The following is a 25,319-nucleotide window of genomic DNA, read 5'->3' on the forward strand; positions in this document are numbered from 1 at the left end:
AGAGCTTTTCTGCATGCAAATTTTCATATGCCAGAAACAATAATATAGTAAAACCACATTGGCCACAGTGCTCCTTAACTAATCAAATACCGAAGAGAGGCAGCTTCTTTACAGGGGATAGTTCTATTGCTGATCTGTTGAGGGGATGGAAAAGCAGGTATGAATCCCATGAAAACCTAAAAGTCTCATAACTCTCCTATTCACAGTTTACTTTACATCTATTCTCAGACCAACATTTCCACACGTAAAATAAGCATGTGAGAAATTATTTAAACTCTTTGTTGAAGTAATCAACTTACATTTAATATCCCAGAGGATTATTTTAAGAAATAACAAGTAGGACAGGCAGAAAGTAAATTATTTAGATTGCCACATATCTTGAATAGGGCTAGTCAGCCTCCTGGGGATGGTCATTTGCCATTCAAAAAGCCAATTTTTCACTGTGTGTGCCCACGATTCAACTTAGTTTCTAAAGTCAGGCTAGAAACATAAATTATAGACTTACCAGGAACTGAAGCTCCCTTTTTATTAACAAAATTCCTATCCTCAAACAGGACCAGGCTCTTCTCTGAGGTAAACTCCATCCATGTGCTCTGCCATTTTGAGTGGCAAACATACAAGAGAGATCAATCCTGTATTTTGAGTGTAGACCTGACTCCAAGTTGAAGCCTGCACTTAGCTGGCATCCAAGCAGGCAGATGCACGTGTCTGCCTAGCTGTGGGCTTTAGATAAGTTTGGGTATACATCAAAGGAAAATACCACGCACGCTCCCATGCAACTTGGAAGGGACAAGTCCAAGTTCCTAGCCTGAACAATAAAACTCAACATTCTTTGCAGTTACATAGCATAACCAGTGTCGGAAGTAGAAGCAGTTGCAGGCCATCTCTAAAAGAAAGACATGACTTGCATGAAATGAGCACTGATGGGACTTGTGAGCTACCTGTATTCGTGATGACCTTATCATAGGTGTGCCAAGTCACACACTGTTGCCTTAGGTAGTCTCTGACCTATGCTCCTGAAGACAATCCAGACAGCCCAAGGATAAACAGCTGAGACCAGCAATAAGTGGAAATGGAAACAGTCACAGAAACATGGAACGACTTTTCCAAGGTAACTTCTGCCAGGTCCTCTAAGAATTTTATGGCCATAGTCTGAAGCACTGAGAGCGATCCCTATTAACATAGTTGGCTACCAAGATAACAACTGCAGCTGTGCTATTAACAATGTGGAAACCGGTCATTGTTTTCTTTTCAGTACCTTCATAATTATCAAATAGGGAGCTATGACACTTGTTTGTGCTCACGTACTTACTAGACAGAAGCCAGTTGTACCATCTGCTTTCCAATATATAACAAAAAAGTGATTAAAAAAATCCTACAAACAGGGCTTTAGGCTTCAAGTCAAATATTTTTAATCTATTAGGCTTTACTCATAAGTAATCCCAAAGTACAAAGGGGAAATGTGAACCAAATGCTGAGCTTGTTAGTAAAGCATAAGTGAAAAAAAAGTAATTATGTATGTGCCAGACAGTTCTTATCAAAGGTAAGTCAGCATTCCTCAAGAATCTTTATTTTTGTTTGTCACAGTTATTTGTTTCTATGTCCAGTTAAAACAGAGGAAATTTAATTAAGTGCAGGATTATTTAACAAGGATGTTATTTTTTTAAATGAAACACACTCCCACTTCAATTTCCTTTGTGCCGAGAGATGCATTTACTGAAAAAGTGAAAGATGGAAGAAAAGAAAAAGATTAAAGACACTGTGTAAACTGTATTTTCCTCTGCAGGTCTTTAAAAACTGAAACATCTTTGAAACGGATACAAGCACCACAATCACTCAGGATTCATTAAGACATTTTATGAAATAACAATAAAAATCCCAAACCCATTTTGCAAGGGCAAGGAAACCACTTTTAAATGCTTCTCCTGATGTGGCACTGCAAGTCACAGCCTGGGAACATGGCAGAATTGTGCTGCTCAAAGAGGAGGTCTGGAAAAGATCACATATCTGGAGGTTTCAGAGAAGGCTATTGCACAAGATGGAAGGACCATTCAAGCTTCACCACCCTTGAAGGACACATAGTTTGCTTTTTTCTACACTGTGATACAGTAAGGCAGGGAAGAAAAAAAAAATGTTCTTTCCTTCTCCCTGCCCATTCCTGTTTGTCCATCTGCTGAAGAGAAAATCTTTACCTTTTTGAAGCAATTGAACTGATCAAAAGTTCAACATCAGGAACTTGTGTGTGTTTCTAATAGCCAGCTCACAGAACTGTTCCTGAAACCTCCTCCAAGGGTAATGCCCTGCACTGGAACTCAGTAAAGTATGATGGACACTGTTCTGAAATGCCACATCTACCCAGCATGGTCACAATTAATTTATCTCGCAAATGATACTTAAGTCTTCATTTTGCAAAGGAGATTGGGTTTACAGAAATGCACTTCCTTCAGCTATAACATCCTGCCAACACTACGTAGCATTCAGACAGCTTCTTTTAAACAAGTGTGAAGAAAAATACATCGGGAGGTATCTCGTGAAACCGCTTCCCTTATGCAAAATTCACATAAAACGGCCCACATAAATGGCTGTTTGAGTAGTCATTCTTAGAAGCCTGAAAGCAATTTGCTTTAAAGGTTTGAAAATTAAAACTCTGGCCTCCTTACAGCTGATGGCAAATCCCTCAATAACACCAATGGAACCCAGCTTTCCTCTTCAGTATAGACTGAAGAGTTCATAATACCAGTAACAACAAAAGCATGCAACAGAGCAAAGGCACTGCTTAGAGCAGATACTCTCTTATCAAATGAAATAAATCTAAAGACATCTAAATGTGGTACACGTGACACATGGTCATGCAAGAAAAAATAATGCAGAATATGGCACCTGCATTAACACCGTGAGGGAAACTCTGCCTGCTTTCTGTCACCCAGTGCACAAAATAAAGCTACTGTAAGCAGAACTATTATTCACCCAAATGTTCTCAGGAGTTAACACACATTCCGGCTGATAAAAAAGAAGGGAATGGTTAGAATAGATTAGTTCAGGTTTTAGTCCTGATGTTAGAAAAACAAGTGAAGTTTAATTACTTTACCGCTCTGGAAAAAGTCTGGAGATAACACTTATGTCATTTATTGTTTCAAGAGAAAACATTAAATCTTAGAAAAATTCCCTTTAATGTCCCAGGAACACTGATCCAAGCCTACAAGGAACCACTGGGTGTCCCGTTGCTAGTTTTGTAATGCTTTTGGATTTACAGCTCAAGTGCAGCTGGAGTTATACAGGGAATGACCACCTGCTGCCTTGATTTTGCATGCAGACTTTATTTATTTATTTTGAATTTGCTGTGAGACAGGCTGGGCTATATTTCCACTGCTAAGGATATTCCAAAGGTTGATATCCTCCAAAAACATTTTGTACTGTTAGGAAGACATGCCCTCATTAAAATAAGACAACAACAACCTCTTCTGCTATCTTCTCTTTCACATGTCTCTAAGATTGGAGAGAAAATATGTTCCAGAAGAATTAATTAACTATTTTCAGAGGTCTTGTATTAAGGAGTACAGAGTGCTAACTTTTTAGTGTTTTATTTCAAAAGACTTTCTATTACGTCACCTACCTTCCTGAAAATACAGTTGAGTAGGTAGCAGATTTCTTAACTAAAACTTGAGAAAACATATAACTAAAGTAACTCCCGCAGAGTGAAAGCACTTTGGAGCACCAACTGTCTCCTACTGTATGTTTGTAACTGCCCTGCACTGCAGGACTTCCCCCATCTCAGCTGGGATCCTCAGTCATTAGTCATCATAATAAAAGAAATGCCACAACAACATCATGTAGGTATTCAGAATGGCCAACACAGTCAGTAAGTATCAAAGGAAATCAAGCTTCACAAAGAAGAAACAAACCCTGTTTAAAAATTTGCTAGAAAATACCCATTACCTATATTTCTCATATAAGAATACCCTGATTTACATTTCAGCTGTTCACAAAGTGTGATTCATGATGACAAGGTAAGCAGTCCTCAATATATTTGTGGAACGACATTAAACAGATGAAAAGATTACTGATAAGCATGCACTGTGATTCACAGGAAGGGCTGAGGGTAAGCATTACTGCACCACTCCAAATAATTGGGAGCTATTATGCTGTACATCTCCCAGGAAGTATCTGTCAAAGTATACAAGCTATAAATTCTGCACTTTTGAGTGTGATGTCCTTGTTCATCAATTCAAACCAGCCATCACTGCAGTTAAGGGTTCAAGTTACAAATAATGATTTCATTATAAACAACAACAAAAAAAACCCCACTTTAATAAACAGGATTATTTATGAATCTTGCAACTATAGGGAGACAGAACGCCCAGATCCAAGACACTTCTTCGGTTCTATGACCTACATTCATTAAGTCTAACACAAGATACAGTCTGAAAATATGCTATATATAGTGACTTTGCCTTGCAGAGCACGGGCTCTGTGTGTATACTCCAAGAGCTTACAGTTCTTTTACATCAAAATCTATTCCTTAAGTGTGGCAGTTTGCAGCAAATATAGCTATGGCAAGAATATCCTGGCTGATGCATTTGTTATTTTTTTTCCACATTTGGAAATTTTGACTGTGGTTTTGGAACCTGACAGGAAATGGAAATAACCAGCACACCAGCAGGCAGATGTTGCTGGTCTGGCAACAGAGATGTGAGCAGAACAAATTTGGTGTTGAAGTGGATTTGCCACTGTGCTAATACATACCCCCAGCTTCAGGAGCAGATGGACAGAACACAGCTCAACTAAACAGCAGAACATGTTCTGCTATACTGTTCCAGCAGAATATTATGGATGTGAACACAAATCTAAGAGATCTATCTTAAAAGATAACAGCTTTATAGAAATTTGTAAGACAAAATTAAGCACTGAATTGCATCACCCTTAGAGCTAATACCAGGTACTAAAAAATTTTTCATTTACTGTACACAGAGAATTCAGCACATGCTGAGTCATTTTATTAGAGAGCTTTCTTTGATCATTTAAAAAAAAAGTACAAGAAGCTTTAAGAGACAACCAAAGATTTCTTTTTAATAGTCCTTCAAAAGTTCTGCATTGTTTGTACTCTATTTATTATGGATTAAAACCAGACATTTTTAAATTACTTTGACTTTTTGTTATTAGTTTTGGCAACACACTGCTGTTTTTTAAAAAAGACCAAAAAAAAAATCTTTCAAAAATCACCCATTATTAATAAGGACATTTGTATCTAGGCTACTTTTCAGACTACTAAAATGTTCCTTTTTCCAAAACAAGTAACTGGATGAGATAGCTGGTACAACTCAGGTATCCCTTTCTTGTTGCAGTTAGCACCTTCCCTCCAAGTTTTCTATGTTGGCAATTCCACAGAAGGTAAAAGAGTATGAAATATGTCACCCATAAAATCAGCTTAACATTAGATAGAACAAGCATATTCTCACAACTATCTAATGGATTTATGACTTATTGGAGAGCAACAGCTAAAAAGTGCCTAATCAACAGTTTCAGAGAAGGAGACCGGCAAACACCTGAGTTTTTCCTCCTATTTTTGCAGAATTAGATCGAGGGAAAAGTTGATACTTGTCTTTCTTTATCTTGTTTTACCGGCATCTCTCTTTTTCCACACTTAAGAAACTTGGGAGTCTTTCATACAGGATCTTTTAGAAACTGCCATTTTCCCCTGAGCCATGCTGCACTCTCATTCCTACATACAAGCTCAGAATGCACCATCCCTGTCCGCTGCTCCCTCATCTTTCTTAAGGGCTATTCGCTCCATCATTTTATAGCTATTTTTATACAATTTACACTTATACCCAGATTCTCACAGCCAGACCATTCTGTATCCTGCATGCTATTCAGTCATCTCTTATTCCCACTACGTTCTGTTATTTGGATGCTCCTTTATTTGTTCAGAATAAAGCCATCATTCCCCTTTCTTTTTGGTCAGATCTCCTACATGAGATGCCTATTGTGATAACAATCCCTGGTTTTCCTTTGTTTCATTTTCTTCATCATCAGGTGTTTAGAAAGTCAGCCTTGATATTTTTGTGGACACCAGCAAACATACATGTTCCTCATTCACAAGGAGACAGCTTCTCCCGTTCTCCTTGCCTATCATTCATGAACAAGCTATAGCCTATTTGTACCAATCTTGCATTTATTCTAATAACTCTTTGTAATGCTGATGAAGCTTAGCCATAGACTAAGATTTTCAGTTGTTCTTTTTTATTTCCCAAAATCACTGGCTTTTTTTCACTTCTCGAATAATCAGCAAACTGTTCCCTCTCATTTTTCCATGACCCTAGAATAATTGCCACCTACTCACAGACAAAACAGCCCATGGAGGAAGTAATCTTTGGTTTTAAACTTACCAGACTCTGTCATACAGAGGGATCAGGTAACACACTCCAGAATCCTCAGATGATTAGCAATAAAAGCTAATTTTGAGATAAACTTTTTTGCATCAATAATGCATACATGGCATTGTGATTCAGACTCCCTTTCTTGTTTTTTTCTTCTTGTATTACCTTTTCCAAACTCAGAGAGTGCCTGGTTATTTCTATTAAAGGCACAAGAGCTGTCATATACCAGAGTCAAAAAGAAGCATTAACCTACCGTTACTTCACAGGTCCTACTCTTTTTTGCTGTAGATATATGTGTCCTTTTCTCTTCTGAAGCAGGGAAACTATCTCTAAACAACTTTTCAACCTCACTCACCGTGGAAAGCTGAGAAACGTCAGGATGTTTTCCTATCTTCTGAAATCTATGATTTCCTATCAGGAAAAGCTGCGATTCACACCAAAAATACTGTACGTTTTTCCCAGAAAACAGGGATTGACAGCTAGCCTGGGGGACCCATGCGTTTGGCTTTACTTCCAACTAATTGGCACTACAGCCTCTTTTACCACTACAAACACAGTTTTGCCTGGTTAACCATCTTCATTGTGTGCTCCATCTGGCTGCAGGCTCCATGACTGGCGTACTTCCTGCCTATCTGTTGCCTAATTAAGTTTGCTTTGTAGTAATCCCTGCTGTCGGCTGTTTTCCTGGCTCATGAATTGGCTCCTAACCTGACTGTCGGCCAAATCTCTTAGAACTGGGCCTTGCTCATAGATTGGTTCTGTGATCCCTCTGCTTCCGAGAGGCTGACTTACTCAAGAGATCACACTGAAAATCTCTGTCACACCTTTCACTTACTGCCAACGGAAACTCTTTAAAAAAGACTCTTGTTTCTGCAAAGGGCACCTCTTCTCATTTTAAGAAGCTTAAAAAAATAATTAGTACCAGGAATATTCTGAAACAATCACACTTAATTAAAAGATGGGAAAGTTTTGGGATGGGGTGAGAGCAGAGAGGTATGAAAAAAACGAGCTATTAAAGAGAACCTAATCTGGAGAAAAAGGCTACTAAGACACCGTCTACGTGGCAAATCCCATTTGAAGAAAATGCCAATTGGGTAATTTCAAGGCAAGATATAAGTTACCCCTTCTTGTCTGTTAACTGCTTGGAGAGGAATGGCAGAGTCTTGTGCCATTTCTCAGATGCAAGAGGGCATTAATCATCTCTTTTCAACTGAGGCATCATTGCAGGAATCATCAGACAAAATTCTACAGCAGAAACCCAACTAGACATTCATATGTTCCAAAGACTCACATTAACATGCTTTTCTTGTCCTGGGCAGGACACCAGAGAGTTTCTCTTCCTACAGGAATTCTTAGTTGTCTTTCTGACTGCAAGGTGAAGTGGCTGATAGAAAATAATTTTAAGAACATTTACAACCCTTCACCTACTGTGAATAAACGAACGAACAAGAGAAACTGAAGGGTCAATGTTAGTCCTGTTCTAAGGAGCTCTATGGCAAGTAAAACACCACAGGTTCGTCAAACACTCCATTCTATAGCCAAGAAAGACTTAACAATTTTTATAAAGAAAAAATTTGGATATGGGGATGTTTTTACTCTCCAGTATTGAGGAAGCAGGGGGGGTTACTAGGAAACTGTTGTTGAACTCTCTGGTTTGTCCATATGGATCAAATCTGTAGCACAACTTGTCATTTTTGGTCTTGGAAAAAGTGTCACAGATACAAATCTAGAACAGAAGGCCAGTTGTGGCAAGGCGCCAAAGAGGGAGGGAGAAGGCTAGTCTGGTTCTGTCTTCCCATCTGTCTACATACATAAAATGAAATCAGTGGGAGTGATGGCATTGGCTTCAAGGGGAACAGTACTTTACTCACCCAGATTACCAATGGTAGCCATGGCAGCTTGTATAAGCAAGAAATTATAAATATCTATTCCCAGGGCAAGATGCCTGCATCCTCAGCTCACAGTGCCAGCATGAGAACAGAGAGAATCATCGTTTACTACGTCTTCAGATGAGGAGGACATATCACAGTACATGGCAGAGCAATCTGACTCTGCCACCAGCTGACCACATAACTTTCAGTAGTCATCTCAGCTTAAATCCATACCAGTAACACCTCACTTTTGAGAAGCTCAAGTTGAGAAAACCAGAGACTTTTTCAGGCTAGAAAGGAGAAATAGAAAAGACATTCACTTGGTATAGTGAGACTACATAACTTCGTCTCAAGCTGAGACAACTCACAGCATTGTAGGATGCAGCAAGGAGCTTTTAAAATGCTCCATTTGCTCCAAAAACACTGGAAAGACTTTAAAATCCTGGGTTACAACTCACATGAAGCACAATTACTTGAACAGTGACAGATACTTCTATGCAGGGCTTTTCCAAGCCATCTGGAAGTGCTCTATGGAGCGCAGTTTGAGGACCCATGTTCTGGTTGATTTCAAAAGTAAACACAGGCCCCCACTGCAATTACAAAATATGCTGCCCTTGCAGGCAGATTTAGAAACAGTTTCAGGTCACAGAGTCACCTCAGCCACCCTGGTGATACAGCAATACTACGGTTTCTGGTTAGTTTCCAAAGCTGTGGAAATCTTCTTAACAGGATATGTTTCCTAGAATATATTTAGCCTCATTTAGTGCACACGTCCTTTCGGCCAAACTGCAAAACAAATCATGGAAACATGATTTGCTACCAGAGACTCCTTGGTTAGCCTGCTTAAATACAGTTGTTCATCATTACTGAATTCTACGACGTCTGTAAGTAAGATAAGACGGGTGCCTGTCCCCTCGAGAAGTCTTCACAAATGTACTCGAGATTATGAGAGATGATGTAAGACTGTACATATGAACAGGTTTGGTCTTGATACCCATTGCATAAAGAATACTTTCAAATGCAATGAGATCTGTTTTATTTAAGTTGTTTTAGTATATGGTGTGGTTCTCATTAGAGGGCTAGGCTCAATGTATTTAGGTTGGGTCAGGAGGACACGTACAATAATTGCTTAATGCTGCATTTGGCAAAGTTAGTTTTATTACTTCAAAAAAAAAAATCTTGGCACTTGTTAAAAAAGCAGCTGGCACGTAAGTTGTTTGACTTAACTATTACCTCATTATTTCTCAAAATATTGCCAAGACTTCTTAATGACAGCAAACAGATGGTCAACATTTTTCAACGTTATAGATAATCCTCTTCCCAAATCAAATGATGGCATTTTATTTGTTTAACCAGAAGGGGATTTGAACAAGAATTAGACATCATTTACATATATTCCATGACCAGTATTTACTAAGGGTGAAAGTACTGCAATATTGTCAAAACTGCAGCACATCAAATAATTTAAAACGAAGTATAGCTCTTACATTCACATTTGGAGGAGAAAGGTCTGGTTGCGGGCTGATTGCTAGTGCTCAGAAGCCTTGGTAGACAGCAGCCTGACTGCCTTCCTAAGCTGCTGTGCACATTCAGTTACGCTGCAGTCAGTCCGCCTTAAGAGTTCAACTTAAGATATCACACAATCAGCTGGTATAGAAAGAAGGATGAGGAAAGGAGAGAAATTGGACAGGCTGATGAAGTCTCTTACACGAGGCAGACATACGCAAAAGTCCAAGATTTTTCATCTTCAGATGCAACTAAAAGACACAAAGAGGTGAAACGCAGAAAAGCGGGTCAGGACAATAGTTTATAAGCAGTATTTCCAGACACCAGTCAGAAAGGAGACTATAGCTTCTTCTGCTGTAGACAGAAGAAAGTGACATGAACTGTTGATGTATAGACAGGAAGGAAACGGAGTTAGAGATACTGTAGAAAATGTCAGAAATTGGTTATAACCTGGCAGGAAGAGACAAGTCAAGGATGGCATCTAAGATAGCTGATTGACTGAAAAGATGCTGGTGTTGACAATAGCAAAGAGAACAGGAGGAAAAGGAGGACTTAGTTAAAAACAGGACATTGGCTTCTGGTACTGTTGCGTCTAAAGTGACAGTGAGACATTTGTAAGGACATTTGTACAGGTCTGATGGGACGTACAGCTGATGGCAAAGGAGAGAAAAGGAAAACAACTCACTATATTGAGACAGTGAATGAATAAATAGAAAAATAGAAGAGAGGAATTGGGAAAGCCAAAGGAGGAAAAAGTACTGAGGCCTAGCATGTCTACCAGATCCGAGCCCCTGAGGTCTGGATACAAGATTTTAACAGAGTATTTTCAGGGACCACAGCGCAGTAGTTGGATTGGAGGTTGCCTACAACGTGAGTGGAAAGGAAGAACCTACAATAATAGTTGGAGAAGCCTGAAGGTGAAATCAGAAATCATGGCAAAACATACATGTAGTCTGGTCCAAACTTTTGGGTTCTTTTGCAACAGGAAAAGATAATCAGCTGTACTTATTCTAAGAAGAAGGATCCTGGAGAGAAATCTTTGGGTGTAGGCAACAAGGAGAGAAAGCCAGGAAGCATGGCTTCACAGATTGTTTTAAACCGGATGATGATGAACTCGCTCTAGCATTAAGCAATATTTCATTCCCACCTGAATTATCTAACCTCCTTTTCTGAGCTCACACTAATTAGAGAACTGATTCTGTGTTCCTGTATATGAATTTAGTGGTATTTGCTACTGTGTACTGTCTTGCTTGACCGAGCTTAAACATATCACAAGAACCAGCAATTACGACCACTGTTAAATGGCCAACATTTCTCAAGAACTACTATAATGCAATAATCCCTCCTTCTCTTGGATGTGAAAAGATCTTTATAGAAATAACTATATAATGATCCCAGTATTACCTCTACCAGGCTGATTATCCATGGTTAGTACACTAAGACAATATTTAGAACTGGTCATATCTTGGCACTGTCAGTTTGAAGGAAATGTCAACATCTCATAGTCTGGTTCGATTTTAATTGGTATGGCAGGCCAACCTGCAGGCCACGGGTATGGAAATGGCATCACTATGTCCTACAGTGCTTGTTAAGCCAGGTAGTAGGAAGCCACATAGACACATAGGGAAGTTTGAACCAACAGCTTAACAGAATTTTGTCTCCAGCAAATATGTTTGTGTAAAAAACTCATGCAAAAAAATTTCATTTTGTTGAGTCGACACTTCCAAAGAAATTGTGTTTCATCAGGAAATCCCTAAACTGTTCCAATTAGAGTGTTTAACCAGCCAAAGCAGAATTCAGCAAACATTGTTAAAAAATACAAGTTGTAATTATTACAATTTCATAGCAAAGAAATGTCAACCAATCTTCAACTAATTATCACAAGAGAGGCACTTTGTACACCCAGTATTAAGTTGAGGGGATTAGTTCCAGACAAAAGTTAATCTAAGATCTCTTGCCAATGCGACATTAGTTTATGCTAGATAATAGTTAGATTAAATCATCCAAAGTTCTGACCTCAGATTACACTGTTCAGTGCATGGATGTTAGAGATCTGTCTATCTTTTCTAGCTTGTTTGATCTGCAGTAATTCTATCAAAAACTCTTTGATTGCCCACAGATAATTTACACTACATTTTACACTATACTATCGTCACTTCAACTTCAGAGAAAACCTGTGGAATCTCATGTATCTCTGGGTACGCTAGCCTTTAATTCAGACAAGCAACTGCATTTTTGAGCAAAATCTCTCAATCTTACTCAATCTCTCCTACCTACTGTGCTTTGCTTCACATCGCAGTGTAGTCTTGGAGTACATTAAATAGGATTTCTTTTGAGTGAGGCTAGGTCAGGAGTTGGGCTCCACAGCATACCTGATGCACTCCAGGGGTCCTTCAATTCATGGGACCAGACTCAACTTAGTTGGAAACTGCCCACCATGTCCTCAGAACCAACCACCTCATTCTAGAGATACACTCCTTTCCAACCACACCAGCTGCTAGAAATAGCCTCTGTGCGGATTTTTTCTGAGACAGGAAAGAGGTTCTATAATGCCATTAGTAGTTTTCTAATTGATCATATCATCGTATTTTAATGGGCTTTAAAGAACACATGATGCATAAGAAATATATACATTATTTGACATGATCACATATCACAGGAAAAAATGAAATATAATTGGTAACATCAAGTTCTCCCAATTTACAGCAATTCTAAGCTGTAAAAGCAACCTGGGGCACAGTCTCTGCTAAGTAATTTGTGGAGCCTTGGAAACAATTTCTAAATTTTTTTTTCCTTCAAATTCTTTTTTTGGTGGGGGAGGTGAGGACAGGACTTGGACAGAATGAAAAAATGAAAGATTAGTATCAACTGAAGAGCTCCAGCACATGTTGAGCAAAGTTTAAAACAAACCCTAATATTGTTATAAATTCCAAGATAAGTGAACAGGCATCAGGAGAAGGTATACAAGGACTGTGTCTGCTAGTTTATCTTTGTGAGTGTTTGAAAGTAGATGACAGTATATAAAAACAAAAAAACCAACACTATCATAAACAAATGCAAAATGAGCTGCAGAGATGAAATGGTGCAGGCTGTCTACTATTTAGTGCTTCTTGAAACTCCGCAAATAGGGAAAATGCGCTCCTGCTTACTGCTGACTTATCTGCAATGCATTTCTTAGCAAGACAGCCATCAATACAGCATAAAATTTTCAAAGGGCATTATCCCTGCCCATCAACTGTGGATCAAACAGTGAGAAAGGGAAGTGAAAACCAATTTTTTTAAACACAATAATTTCTTCTGACAGTCCCAAAAATGTTCTAGCTGTAGATCACTCACCTGCACTGGAACCATACATATTAGAAATCCAGCCTTTCACTAGATAGAGACTAGTATCAGAATTTACATTCACTTCCTCACTTACATTGTAATTTAATATGGTTGCTTTTTCCACTTTCCCTCTTGGGCTTCGTAGTTTAATATGAAGTGCTTTTTCTGCCCATCAGTTCCTGTTCTGAAAGAGGACTGTATGTAAGACTTGTATGCAGAAGCGGGTTCAATAAGTGTTCAGACTGTCTCCCTCCCCAAAAAGATTGCACACACCAGGGTACATTTGGTGTACACCTCCACTATCATAGCAGACTTCTTTTTAAAATTGCCTTGTTGTACTAGTTTGATAGCTGGTATTTCAGCTGGCCAGAAGAATGGGAGTAGGGACACAGAGATTTAGAAGTCCCACACATTCACATAGAGACTCCAGCTGTAGGTAGAGGCTCTTATATTCTCTGTGATGCTACCTGGCATTCTTTGCACAGCATTATGTTAGATTTCGTATTAAAGTCAGTATAAGTTCTAACAATACAGTTTAGGAGAAATGGACAACCATATCCAAAATTCCTAGATTTATAACTGGCCAAAACAGTTTGGTGGGTTTCTCCTGCTATTACATTTATTCTTAAACTGTCATATGACATGTAAGCTTAACTAGATATCTTCTCGTGCACTTAAGTAGCAAGAGCCACAAACTCAGTTTAATCGTTTCATTTGACCTCTGAGAAAACTTCCAGAAGATCCCCTAGCTGGGATCTTTCAGTGAAGGTAACACCTCTCCACTAAGAATTGGACTTCTGCACAAGTCACTGGACCGTTACCCATGAATCTTTACAAGAAAAGAACTGAGAAAGAGGGGAGAATGGCTGCAATGTGGCCCAGGAGTTTTGCCATTGAATTACATAGAGCCAGGCTTTTCATTAACTTATCATTAGATACAAGGACCAATTCTGAATCACTGGCTAAGATGAAGGATGCTTCCATAACAGATTTCTTCTTGTGCAGGCTTCATAGTAAATTGGATTACATTAAACTTCACTGAACAGCCTAAAATGAGTACCAGCTAGCATTATGGCTATCTATTCCACAAAAAGTTGACTCACTTTATAGAGAGTTGTCTTTTACCAAGCTCTGTCTTAAAGATAAGGAGGTCATACTTTTTTGTTTTGTTTTGTTTGTTTTAATATCTTGCACATGCACTAACAGCCTATAGCAAAAACAAGAACACAGGGACATGGGGATTCTACATGCCTACATCCCATTTCTAGAAATATCTTTCACTAATCAGGCAAGTGGGTCTTAGGAACTTTTGACATTTTTATTGCCTAAATAAATTTTTTAAAGTATCTGGTCAGAAACAAGTTCATCACAGCTTGGTCTGATCAGAAGTGCACCGAGGGAGGAGGACATTTAAGGACACTGCCTATATTATTTTCATTGAGCTGTCAGCTTATTGTCATTTTTCTTGTGCTTTTTAGCTATTTCTTTCTTTTAAGAAGAAAGCTTAGCTTTATTCTGATCTGGTTAATTGTGCAAAATTGACAGCTGAAACATTTTTTTAAACAAAATATGGATTCAGGGCATTGGCAAAGTCCCATCTCCCATTTGCCTATTCTGAACTTAAAGGTTTTGCGGCAATGGAGGAGAAGCTAGGCAGGAAGCCAAGGAATTAGCCTCAGGCTGTACAGTCTCCTCCAAGAAACAAGCTGTGCTGTAGGATACGTAATCACACCACCCCCTTTCCCAGTTCAGCCAGTCACCTCCTCATCCTCTGGCATGGCAGGACTCCAGTAGCTGCCTGCAGATGTCCAAGAAGGTGTCAGTATAGCTTGATGGAAGTAGTGTTGTAAAAGGGAAAGATTACCACTTCTAGCAGACAGTTTACTCCACGGACAGGTCTCAGTAGGATGGAACACGTTTAAAGGACTGAAAATGCCTACTGATACAGGTCACATAAGAAACAAGCTGAAAGCCAAATGAGTTCTCAGGTCAGCAATGAAAACAGCCTAAAATCTTTGTGACATCTTAACAAAAGAGATGCCAAGAGCTCAAACTGCAAGGTCAACAGTGTTGTGGCCAGTTCAAACAATCAACTTGAACCCCGGGAATGTAAAGAGACAGAAGAATGATGCTCATTGCTATCTAAAGGTCAAAGTATTTATAGGATATTGTGTTTCAGAACCAAACTAGGTCTGTCCCTTACTGTATCTAATCACAAAAGGTGTTGAGCAATTGGCTTTAGCTCATATTCTAGGTTATGTTGAGAACTTCCTTGTAAAGTCCTTCTGCTTACCTGTTTAGACATGTTTTCACCCTGCCACATGATGATTTGAAAGAATTTTTATACTTTCAGAGCAAACACATCATCAGTTATCAATTAAGAATTCATGCTCAAGTCTGTCTGCAATTAGGGAAACATTTAAGCTCATGCTGATGATCATTTCTAAATAGCAACATTTTCCTAAATTCAGTCATAGAAAGTGATGCCTTGAATTTACCCATACTGTGTCACTGAAATACACAGGAAAAAAAAAAACAGGATTGCTGGTGTTTAAATAAGACTTAATTTTTTTTGTTTTCCTTCAGAGGATGACTTCAATATGCTTTCAGCAAGAATAACTGCTTTATTAAACAAGACAACTAGTATTATTTCCTTTCTCCTTAAGTCTTTCCAAGTTAATTCTTCAAGTACCTACAATGCAGCTTTTTCCTCCTTTCACCTCCGTAAGCAAAATCTGTAAGATTCATTTTGATACTTTAGAGACCTTAAGAGAAAATATTAAGTAGATGATGTCTGGACAAAAACTAACATTGTAATTGAAGGCAGAGTGAAATGAGCAGCTCTCCATTACCCTAAGATAGGAAATAACCAGCTGCATTAAGATAAAAGTTATAACCCTTTCATACAATCAAAAGAAATTAAAGATTTTTACAGAAAACTTATTTAAACACTTGGTTGCTTCAAGTGCAGACTTCAGAGAGAGGGGCTTTAGCTAAACAAAAGACTTTCTCAAAGGGAAATGCTTAGATTCATTCAGAGTTTTGTTCCTTCACAAACAAATACGAAAGTCAAAAACACTTCCACAAATAAATAGAAGCTATTACAGTAAGGACTGGGCAAAATCTGTACTGGAAGCCCACATTACTTTGATTTTCCTTTTAATTGTGGTAATCTACTTAAAAAACATCTGACTTCTTTTAACTAGGGCTCAGATCACATAAAGAAATGAGATTCCATTGAAGACTCGTTGCAAAGCTAGCAATTTGTAAACCTTTAGAACAGCTTTTGAAATCTTGGCCAGGGACATTTGAAATGCAGCTGGTCTTCATCATTTCTTGTTTCATGAGGTCATTAGATTGAGAATTACACACATTAACTTGGCTTCTATTTATTTATTTATTTATTTAGGAAGAGATTGATAAGAGACACAAGGACTGGTTGTATTAGTGAAAACAAACTTACCCGTGCACCCTTCTCTGGAAAACATTTGCATCCAGCACTGCAATCGCGGCCCCCGCATGGCCCACTGTAAGACTTCTTTCCACCCTATTAAAAAAAAAAAGAAGGAAGAAACTTGAATGTCATAACTACTTGTCAGCTGAAGATCTTCTTTAGTTAAAATGCTTTGTTTCAGCACTTTGCACCTACGTTACATTTGTCGTGTGAATTTGCTGGGAAATAAGTGGCAAAATATAGTTACATTTTAACTTCTCCATAATTGGGTCATTTTTAGAATCACCAAATAGACAGAAAAAATTGGTTTAGAAATCCTTTGAGGACAAGTGAATTTACACAAGTTGGTGCTATTCTGCAAGGTGATCAGTGCTTTCTAGGGCTACCAAAACCCATAGGACTAGATGATGTTTTGAGATACTCAATACACTATTAGACTAGGATCACAATCAATAATTAGAACTTGTGCCTCAGCCATCCCGCATACCCAAGTATCTCTACATCAGTAAGAACTACCAAGACGAATTTAACTTTGTGATCCTTCCACATTTCTAAGAGCAAGAAGCTGTACCCCCTGAGCCACCACAACAGAGAAACTCCAGATGAGAGAAGGTGGCATTTTTAGCTAAGAATAGATGTGCAAGGAAGGCAGTAGGAGACCACCTGGATTTGGATTTAATCTAAAAATACACTCTGAATTTGCTGCACTAGCATTAGTTATTTCAAGGATAATTACAATATTTATGTAAATCTGAAGTCCCTATATCACGACCCAGCTAATATAGATTGTGATAGTACATGAGTTTAGGTTAGAGAGTTTGACCCACTCCCTCCCACACTCAACAGGCTCAAAATACTGGGCTGTCAAAAGCCCTGCAACACTACTGACAACACCGTAACAGCCCTGGAAAAAAGTTCAATTTAGCATTGTAATTTGGCAACTCACTAAGAACATCCCTCTCTAAGGAAACTCTCCTTCACTGTCAAGTGTGCTCAGGTACAGCCCCTAGGTTTTGGAACTCTGAATGGAATAAACATTTAAGCTCCTCATATCAAGGTGACCAAACTAAGTGCTGAAACAAGTTCAGACTGGAATTGAACATTTCCTTACTAAAAGCATTCACAGAAAATATTTTTAAAGCCTTTAAAATTTCCTGACATCTGTCGGCGAGGAACGTGAAAAATGAAAGGCAATTCATGCAAGTTTCTCATGTACTTTTGAACTTCTTTGCATCAGATTTCTCAAAGAAAGTAACTAGTCTGACATCACTTGATAAGTTGTCTGCTAAAGGTAAATAAAAAAACCTCTACACACCCTGACATTCGCACTGTTTTGCTAAATTAAACACCTCTTTTTAAGGCAGCATAGAATGAACAGATATTAACAAAAAGCCTTAATTCCAACCTCCCACACTTCCCTAGCCTGAAGGGAGCATTATCTCTTGCTGCAAAATAGTCATAACAACCTTCAAGCAATTCTAAGAGGCATCAAGTATAAAAAAAACAAGCAGACGGTACTTTTGCAGACTTGGCAATTTTGTTCAGATGAGATTCCATTATGGCGCTTTTGGACTACTCATTAACATCCTATAGTAGGATCTAACACAATACTTGAGCAGAACAGAGAAAGAGTGATACATTGCAAGAGAGACACCATAACAGGAAACACAGCGCAGACAATTCTGACCCTAGGCAGCGGGAAATAAAAGTAAGCTTAATGCAGTAAAAGTAAAACCAAAAAAACAAAGAAAAGCAGAAAAATTGTATCTAGAGGTTATATAATAGACTGTAAGAGCATCTCCAAGCTGTCTGCTCAGATAAGAATGATCAGCATGAACTTGAGTCTGCAATGTACACTGGCAAGGGCTCAGTACATAAAAACTGGTGCTTGTCTTAAGAGACACACTGCTGAGAGGTCATTTCTGACCACAAGTATTATTAAGACTTTAGAATCTGGTTCTAAGAAGACTTAAGAGTGCAGTGCACCAAGACACACCTTTTGCCATTATTATATGCATATTTTGCAGTGGAAATTTGGACTCATTGCTAACCAATGTATACCTCTATACACAAGTTGACACTTAACCTCACATTTACACTGTTAGCAGATAGCTTTATGCTTCCAGGGAATCAGATTATGCCTTCCCAGACATTTATTCAACCTTAAATTCTTCAAATATTTCAACTTCCAATTAATTTTTTTCTCCAGATTATTCTTTGTTCCAACAGTCATTTGCATGAGCCTTTTGGTCCTATGGTTCTGTTAATTCTGCTTGCCTCCTAGGAGTGAGTAATGGCAAAGAAACTTTATTTCTTCACAGGTCTGGATTCCTCTAAGGTCACTGCCTTGCCACAGTTGCTGTCTCAGAGCACTGAAGCTCACCTTGTTAGAAATCCCCCATCTCTGATGGCAATCAGGTCCTTCCCAGTGGCAGAGGACTGAACAAAAGGCAATGATTCTTTCCATCCCCGCTGCTTGTGCTGCTCCCCACAGTGCTGTGGTTAGGCAAATATGGTTCTAGTCAAAATCCCACTGAAGTCAAAAGAAAGCTTTCCATTGAATTTATTGGGAGCTGGATCAAACTCTCACTGAAGTTTATTAAAAACTGAAAATATGTCCCTATTTTGTGTAAAATTGTGTTCACAATGTATTTCTAGGTTCCTTTTCACAGCGTGAGGAGTCATTTTGCTCACTTGTGAATGAACGCATTTGGAAAGGAAGCAAACCAAAGCCAGTTGGCTCCAAACCAGGTGTTACATATCCTAAGTATTTTATTTAGGGGAAGCAGCTGACATCAGACACTCCAAAGCTACTTAAATAGCAAACAGCCCATGTGCATAATATTTATGAATACAAGTCTAAAGGCTGCATATAAGATTCTAGACCACAGTGTTCTCTTCTGAAAATGTTTAATACATTTTTCCATTCAAATGTATGAATGCATGGGTCATTCGAACATTTATAGATTGTAATCTGAACGTGTAAGCATGGGCCCTTCATACTTGTTCAGTGTGTGTATTCAGGGAAGAGATTTTTCCAACTGCTCTAAGATATATTTCAGATTGATGAATACGGCTCCTCAGAAACAATAAGAATTAAAGAAATAAGGGAAGTAGTTACAGTGATAAGTGCCAGCATTATAATAGAAATGAATTAAACTATTTTAATTTCATTGGCTAGAAGTAGACCAAGGTTTTCAAAACTGAAAACATAAACATAAAATAGTAGTACTGTTAAAAAAAATACATTCTCTGAGATTTAAATAGCTGTAATATAAACTGAGTAACATACATACTGATTTTAATTGAGTTATTTCAGGCTTACATAAGAACCACTAGCATTTCAGTGTAGGAAAATCCACTTTATTTAAGAAGTATTGATATGAGTGAGAAACTATTTTTAAAAGACATTCAAAAACAAGAGTCAGTGTAAGAACGATTTTCCTCTCCTGCTTCTGGTGTACCTCCATCAACCATTTATGCACAGTCGATTCATTCAGATGGAGTGCCATTCGAATTTTTCCATCGACTTCAGCTTGTTCTGGAATGGAGCCAAAGAGAGTAAAGAAACCTAACAGCTGTGATGCCATAAGAGGTGTCCCAGACTCACGTTCATTCCAGCTTCTCTAGAGCAACACACAGGACCACAGAATAGCTGCAAATGATCTTGAAGGCCTTGCCTGCAAATCCAAAGAAAATTGTACCTGCAGCACAGGCAGGAATAAACCAACTAACATAGGACTTCAGTGGGAGATTTCCAGGAAGCACAGCTCAGATGCATGAGCTGGGGCCCAATTTTGCCTCAAAACTTCTGCTCTGTATCAAAGGGTCAACTGCAGAAGACTTGAAATCTATTGACTGAAGACAATGATTTCAATCTGCTAGGAGGGTGAACCCACAAGCCAGCAAAGGAACGCAATGAGGGCACGTTTGGGGAAAGGACAGCAGAAAGGTTAAAAACATCATCTTTAACACGAGGAAGTTAGAGTAGCAGTGGTTGTAATGGGAAAATAAATTGGAAACTTTTAGAAAAGAATGGATTCTAAGGAATGCCAGCATGCAAAATTGGAGGATGTACAGTACACCGAAAAAAGAGCATGTCCATGATAAAAGAGGAAAAAAAGATGATGACCAAAAAAAGTAGATGATGATAAAAAAGAAAGTGAAAGAATCTCAGACCTGCATAAAGAGATATGGCAGGGATGAAAATTTTTACTTCCAGTAACTTCCCAACTCCAGTTAAGGACTGAAGTTGCTCCAGAGCAAAATCCTAACAAGAGAGTTCATAATCAAAAGCTGGAAATGGAGCATAATGAAAACTTCTGGAATCTTCAAATAAACATCTTTCATATAGTTCAGGATCCTGTTATCTGATGATGAGTAATAAGGAAATTATATTTCATAGAATCATAGAATCATTAAGGTTGGAAAAGACCTCTAAGAACATCGAGTCCAACCGTCAATCCAACACACCATGCCCACTACACCATGTCCCTAAGGGCCTCATCTACACGTCTTTTAAATACTTCCAGGGATGGTGACTCCACCACTTCCCTGGGCAGCCTGTTCCAAGGCCTGACCACTCTTTCAGTAAAGAAATTTCTCCTAATGTCCAATCTAAACCTCCCCTGGCGCAACTTGAGGCCATTTCCTCTCGTCCTATCGCTAGTTACTTGGGAGAAGAGACCAACACCCACCTCGCTACAACCTCCCTTCAGGTAGTTGTAGAGCGCGATGAGGTCTCCCCTCAGCCTCCTCTTCTCCAGGCTAAACCACCCCAGTTCCCTCAGCTGCTCCCCATCAGACTTGTGCTCCAGGCCCTTCACCAGCTTCATTGCCCTTCTCTGGACACGCTCCAGCACCTCCATGTCCTTCTTGTAGTGAGGGGCCCAAAACTGAACACAGGATTCGAGGTGCGGCCTCACCAGTGCCGAGTACAGGGGCACGATCACCTCCCTGCTCCTGCTGGCCACACCATTCCTGATACAGGCCAGGATGCCGTTGGCCTTCTTGGCCACCTGGGCACACTGCTGGCTCATGTTCAGCCGGCTGTCAATCAGCACCCCCAGGTCCTTTTCCTCCGGGCAGCTTTCCAGCCGCTCTTCCCCAAGCCTGTAGCGTTGCCTGGGGTTGTTGTGGCCGAAGCGCAGGACCTGGCACTTGGCCTTGTTGAACCTCATACAGTTGGCCTCGGCCCATCGATCCAGCCTGTCCAGGTCCCTCTGCAGAACCTTCCTACCCTCCAGCAGATCAACACTCCCACCCAGCTTGGTGTCGTCTGCAAACTTACTGAGGGAGCACTCGATCCCCTCGTCCAGATCGTTGATAAAGATATTGAACAGGACCGGCCCCAGTACTGAGCCCTGGGGAACACCGCTCGTGACCGGCCACCAACTGGATTTAACTCCGTTCACCACAACTCTCTGGGCTCGGCTGTCCAGCCAGTTTTTTACCCAGCGAAAAGTGTACCTGTCTAGGCTGTGAGCCGCCAGCTTCTCTAGGAGAATGCTGTGGGTATTTACAGTACCAGACATTCAGACACCCCAAATTTCACAGCAAAAAAAACCAGTGAAACATAATATCTCTGTTTACTTCATGAGCTACGTAATGCTGCTGTGTTAATCTTACTCTTTTTAGCCTTCATGGCTTTTAGGAATTAAATTCATTATAACATTTTCTTTGTCTATTATTCTTTTAGCTGTCGTATTACAGAATTCAGAGCCCAATTCTGAAAACACTTATCCACATGTTCAACTCCTCCCTCTGAAATCAGCAGATTCCACTTTGCTATGCCTTACAGACATGAAAGAACTTCTTCAAAGCTAAAAATCCTTGAAAAAAAAAGATAAACCGGGAACCACAGCCGTCTCTGCACTCAGAAATGGCAGTGTGACCCATCAAAGATAGCAATGATGCAGCAAATGGATTCAGTAATACTTTCTAACACAAGGTGTCACGGAGCAGAAATAAACTGACAGTCTTGCCAGTTAGATTGTATGAAAACAGTTGCTGGGATTTGTTTGGCAGTGAAATACTGAACAGGCGAGAATAAAATTAATGATGTCAGCAAAACATAAGATAAAATTAAAATACAAACACATTTTTCCCATGAAGAATATCAAGTGCCTGAACTCATTTCAACTTTTTTTTTGGTGAGGTTCCCCAACCTTGACTTGCCCTGTCTGCTCAGGTTTTTTTAACAGAATTAAGAGCTAGGTCAAGCCTAGGAACTAATAATAGGAATTTTTTTTCAAACCAGGGGGTGGGTAATCAATGGGAAGCAGCAGATGAAGAGAAAGTCCTGAGTAACTACCAAACAGAAGGACGATACAAGCCTCTGAACAAACTGCCTCACCTGACATGTCCCAAGAACTCATCTTTTTCAGGCCACATCATCATACTGCCTCATAGCTGTACATCCATCCAAGAGAAAAAGTGACTACAGAGATATTAATGACATGGTACAAGCATGAGTAGAGTTTTAGCTGGAATACAGTGCACAGTTTTTGTCACTTACTGTCAAGAAAGATGAACTCTGCACAGGCACAGAGTTTGAAGATCTCTCTGATTATAAATGTGTGATTTAAGAGCCTTCCTGCTACAGAACATGATTTATTTGGGCCAGAAAAATGAAGACTTGGAGGTGATACAGTGGCCATCTCTACATTCATCAGAAAGGTAAATGCCAGAGAAGTGAACAAACTTTATTTAAACAATGTTCTGGATACCACCCTGCTGCTTAGGAGTGTTTTACACCTCTGACTGTCAGTAACTGAGAAGATATATCAACAGGAAGATCTCTTTGGGGTAAGAGTATATAAACCAGGACTACGGACGACTGTCAGGGACGGAACACTGTGTTGTCTTATACTAAGTGGTTAGAGGAAAGGACAATGCTGGCACAAGAGCAAGTATGTATAAGCTTCCATAAATACATGCAGGAGAAATGAAGTTTTCAAGCTGAAGGCAATGTCCTTCCAGTTATAAAGGCAAGAGATTTAACAATTTTGATGAACTGGTAATCCCTTTCAATGGAGATTGATACGACGCAGTGGCCAGTCACAGTATGAGACAGGACTCAATGACTGCCACTTTTCGTTTGTTGCTAAAGCATTTCATGCCAAAGCATCACCTTCCCATCCAGCCCAGTTCCAGCCATTAGCACCAAAAGTGTCTAGAAGGCAAAGCAGTGAAAAAAAATTGACCTCATGAAATAAAAATTGGTGGAAACTGTCCTCAAGGTCTCCACTTTCTACACCTACAAATTTCTCCTATGATTTGCTACATTAAAATCTGGTGTAGAATTGTGACAAGCCTGGAAAAGCATTTTTCATTGACTCTAACAGGATTAGAGTGTAAAAAACACACATTCAGAAGTAAGAATCTGTAGAGTTTAAATACGAACTCATAAACCACATGTAAAGCCACACTTTAAACCCTTCTCTCATCCTACCACCTTATTCTTCTTACAGTCCAAGGAAATGATTGGCCTCCAAACACTAGAGCAGTAGGAATAACATACTGGTTATTCGATGTTAACAGATTCGAATCTGGCTCTGAACAGCTCTGTCTTCTGATATTTTTCAGTTTTGTGGATAAGATTACACAAAGCTGTAGATACTTTTTTCTGAATAGTCTATCAACTATGAACACGTAGTTAAAACCAGACAGTTTATTTACAGCTTACATGAGCAAGGACACAACACAAAGCCACAAGCTTATCTTTTACTGCACAAAAGGTCTTTCAAATGGAGCTATTAAACGTGAATTTGTAGCTAAGATACTAATTCATTTTAGGGTTCACTGACTTCTTCGGTTAACCAATGTCCTCAAATATTTTCATTCATTTCATAGAGCTGGCAAACATCTTAACTGGCAGCTGAGACTAAATGATAGTTACTAATAGAAACCAACCCTCCTCCAATTCAAATGACATATGAGGTTACAAAACTTGGAGGAAATCCTGGCCTAGAGAAACTAGTGGAAAACTCCGACTGAAGCAAATTCTGTTCCATACCCACTCCCTGCTTTCATTCCTGCCAGTGAGACAGGAGTGCTGTTGCATTGAAAAATAGATTTAAAAACAAAAAATGTTAAAGGTCAATTCTTCCACCTTATACACACAGCAAAAATGAACTGATGTCTTTCAAACTATAGAAGGGTTGCTTGACACTCATTTTTTGAGGAAACATGCATTTCTTATCTGTTGGATGGAATCTGGAGTTTGCAGACTTTTTATTCACTGAAGTAATTTTCACTCATACTAGTAATGTCATCAATTTCTGTGAAGGGAAACATTCTCCCAGTAAAGGATTTCCAGAGTACAAATTTGCCGATGACAGCTACCAAGTATACTATTTATTATATTTGGGGCATACAAATGGCCACAGGCCTCATTACACATGTTAGGAGGTTAGAAAATTCATAAGCAGAGAACGAGTGATTACCTGGTCTGAAAACATGAGTAATAAAATTCCAAATACCTCCATGTAGTCTAGAAAATCAAAAGCTTTATCTTTGCAGCTACACAGAAGGAACGTTTCTTTCGTCATGCCTGCCAAGGTCTCTGTTACTGGCTGGAAAGTCATCAGCATCAGCCTCATCTATGCTTCAACCTGGTCTCCCCAGCCTGCAAGGCCTGGCAGCGCTCAGACTTTAAGTATCCTACAGTTATTCCAGCAACCACCTGAGTGGCCAGTGCACTGTACCAGCCACTTTATATTTGAGTGACAAGCATCAATCGATTTTAAAATACTCGGTATTACGACAAGTATTATAAAACAC

General features: G+C 39.2%; 1 protein-coding gene across 1 annotated transcript in view; it reads right to left on the minus strand.

Annotated features, from left to right (window-relative positions):
• Nucleotides 1–18,092, minus strand: part of COL4A6 (collagen type IV alpha 6 chain) — a 91,414-nt gene extending 73,322 nt beyond the window's left edge. The window contains exons 1-2 of the mRNA XM_075162703.1: nucleotides 18,054–18,092; nucleotides 16,545–16,628 (exon numbers count right to left, since the gene is read on the minus strand). Coding sequence (XP_075018804.1) covers nucleotides 16,545–16,628; nucleotides 18,054–18,092 — 123 coding nt within the window. The remainder of the gene's footprint in view (nucleotides 1–16,544; nucleotides 16,629–18,053) is intronic.
• Between the last annotated feature and the right edge of the window lie 7,227 nt (nucleotides 18,093–25,319).

The sequence above is a fragment of the Calonectris borealis genome, chromosome 13 (assembly GCF_964195595.1).
Source record: "Calonectris borealis chromosome 13, bCalBor7.hap1.2, whole genome shotgun sequence".
In the NCBI taxonomy this organism is placed as follows: Eukaryota; Metazoa; Chordata; class Aves; order Procellariiformes; family Procellariidae; genus Calonectris; species Calonectris borealis.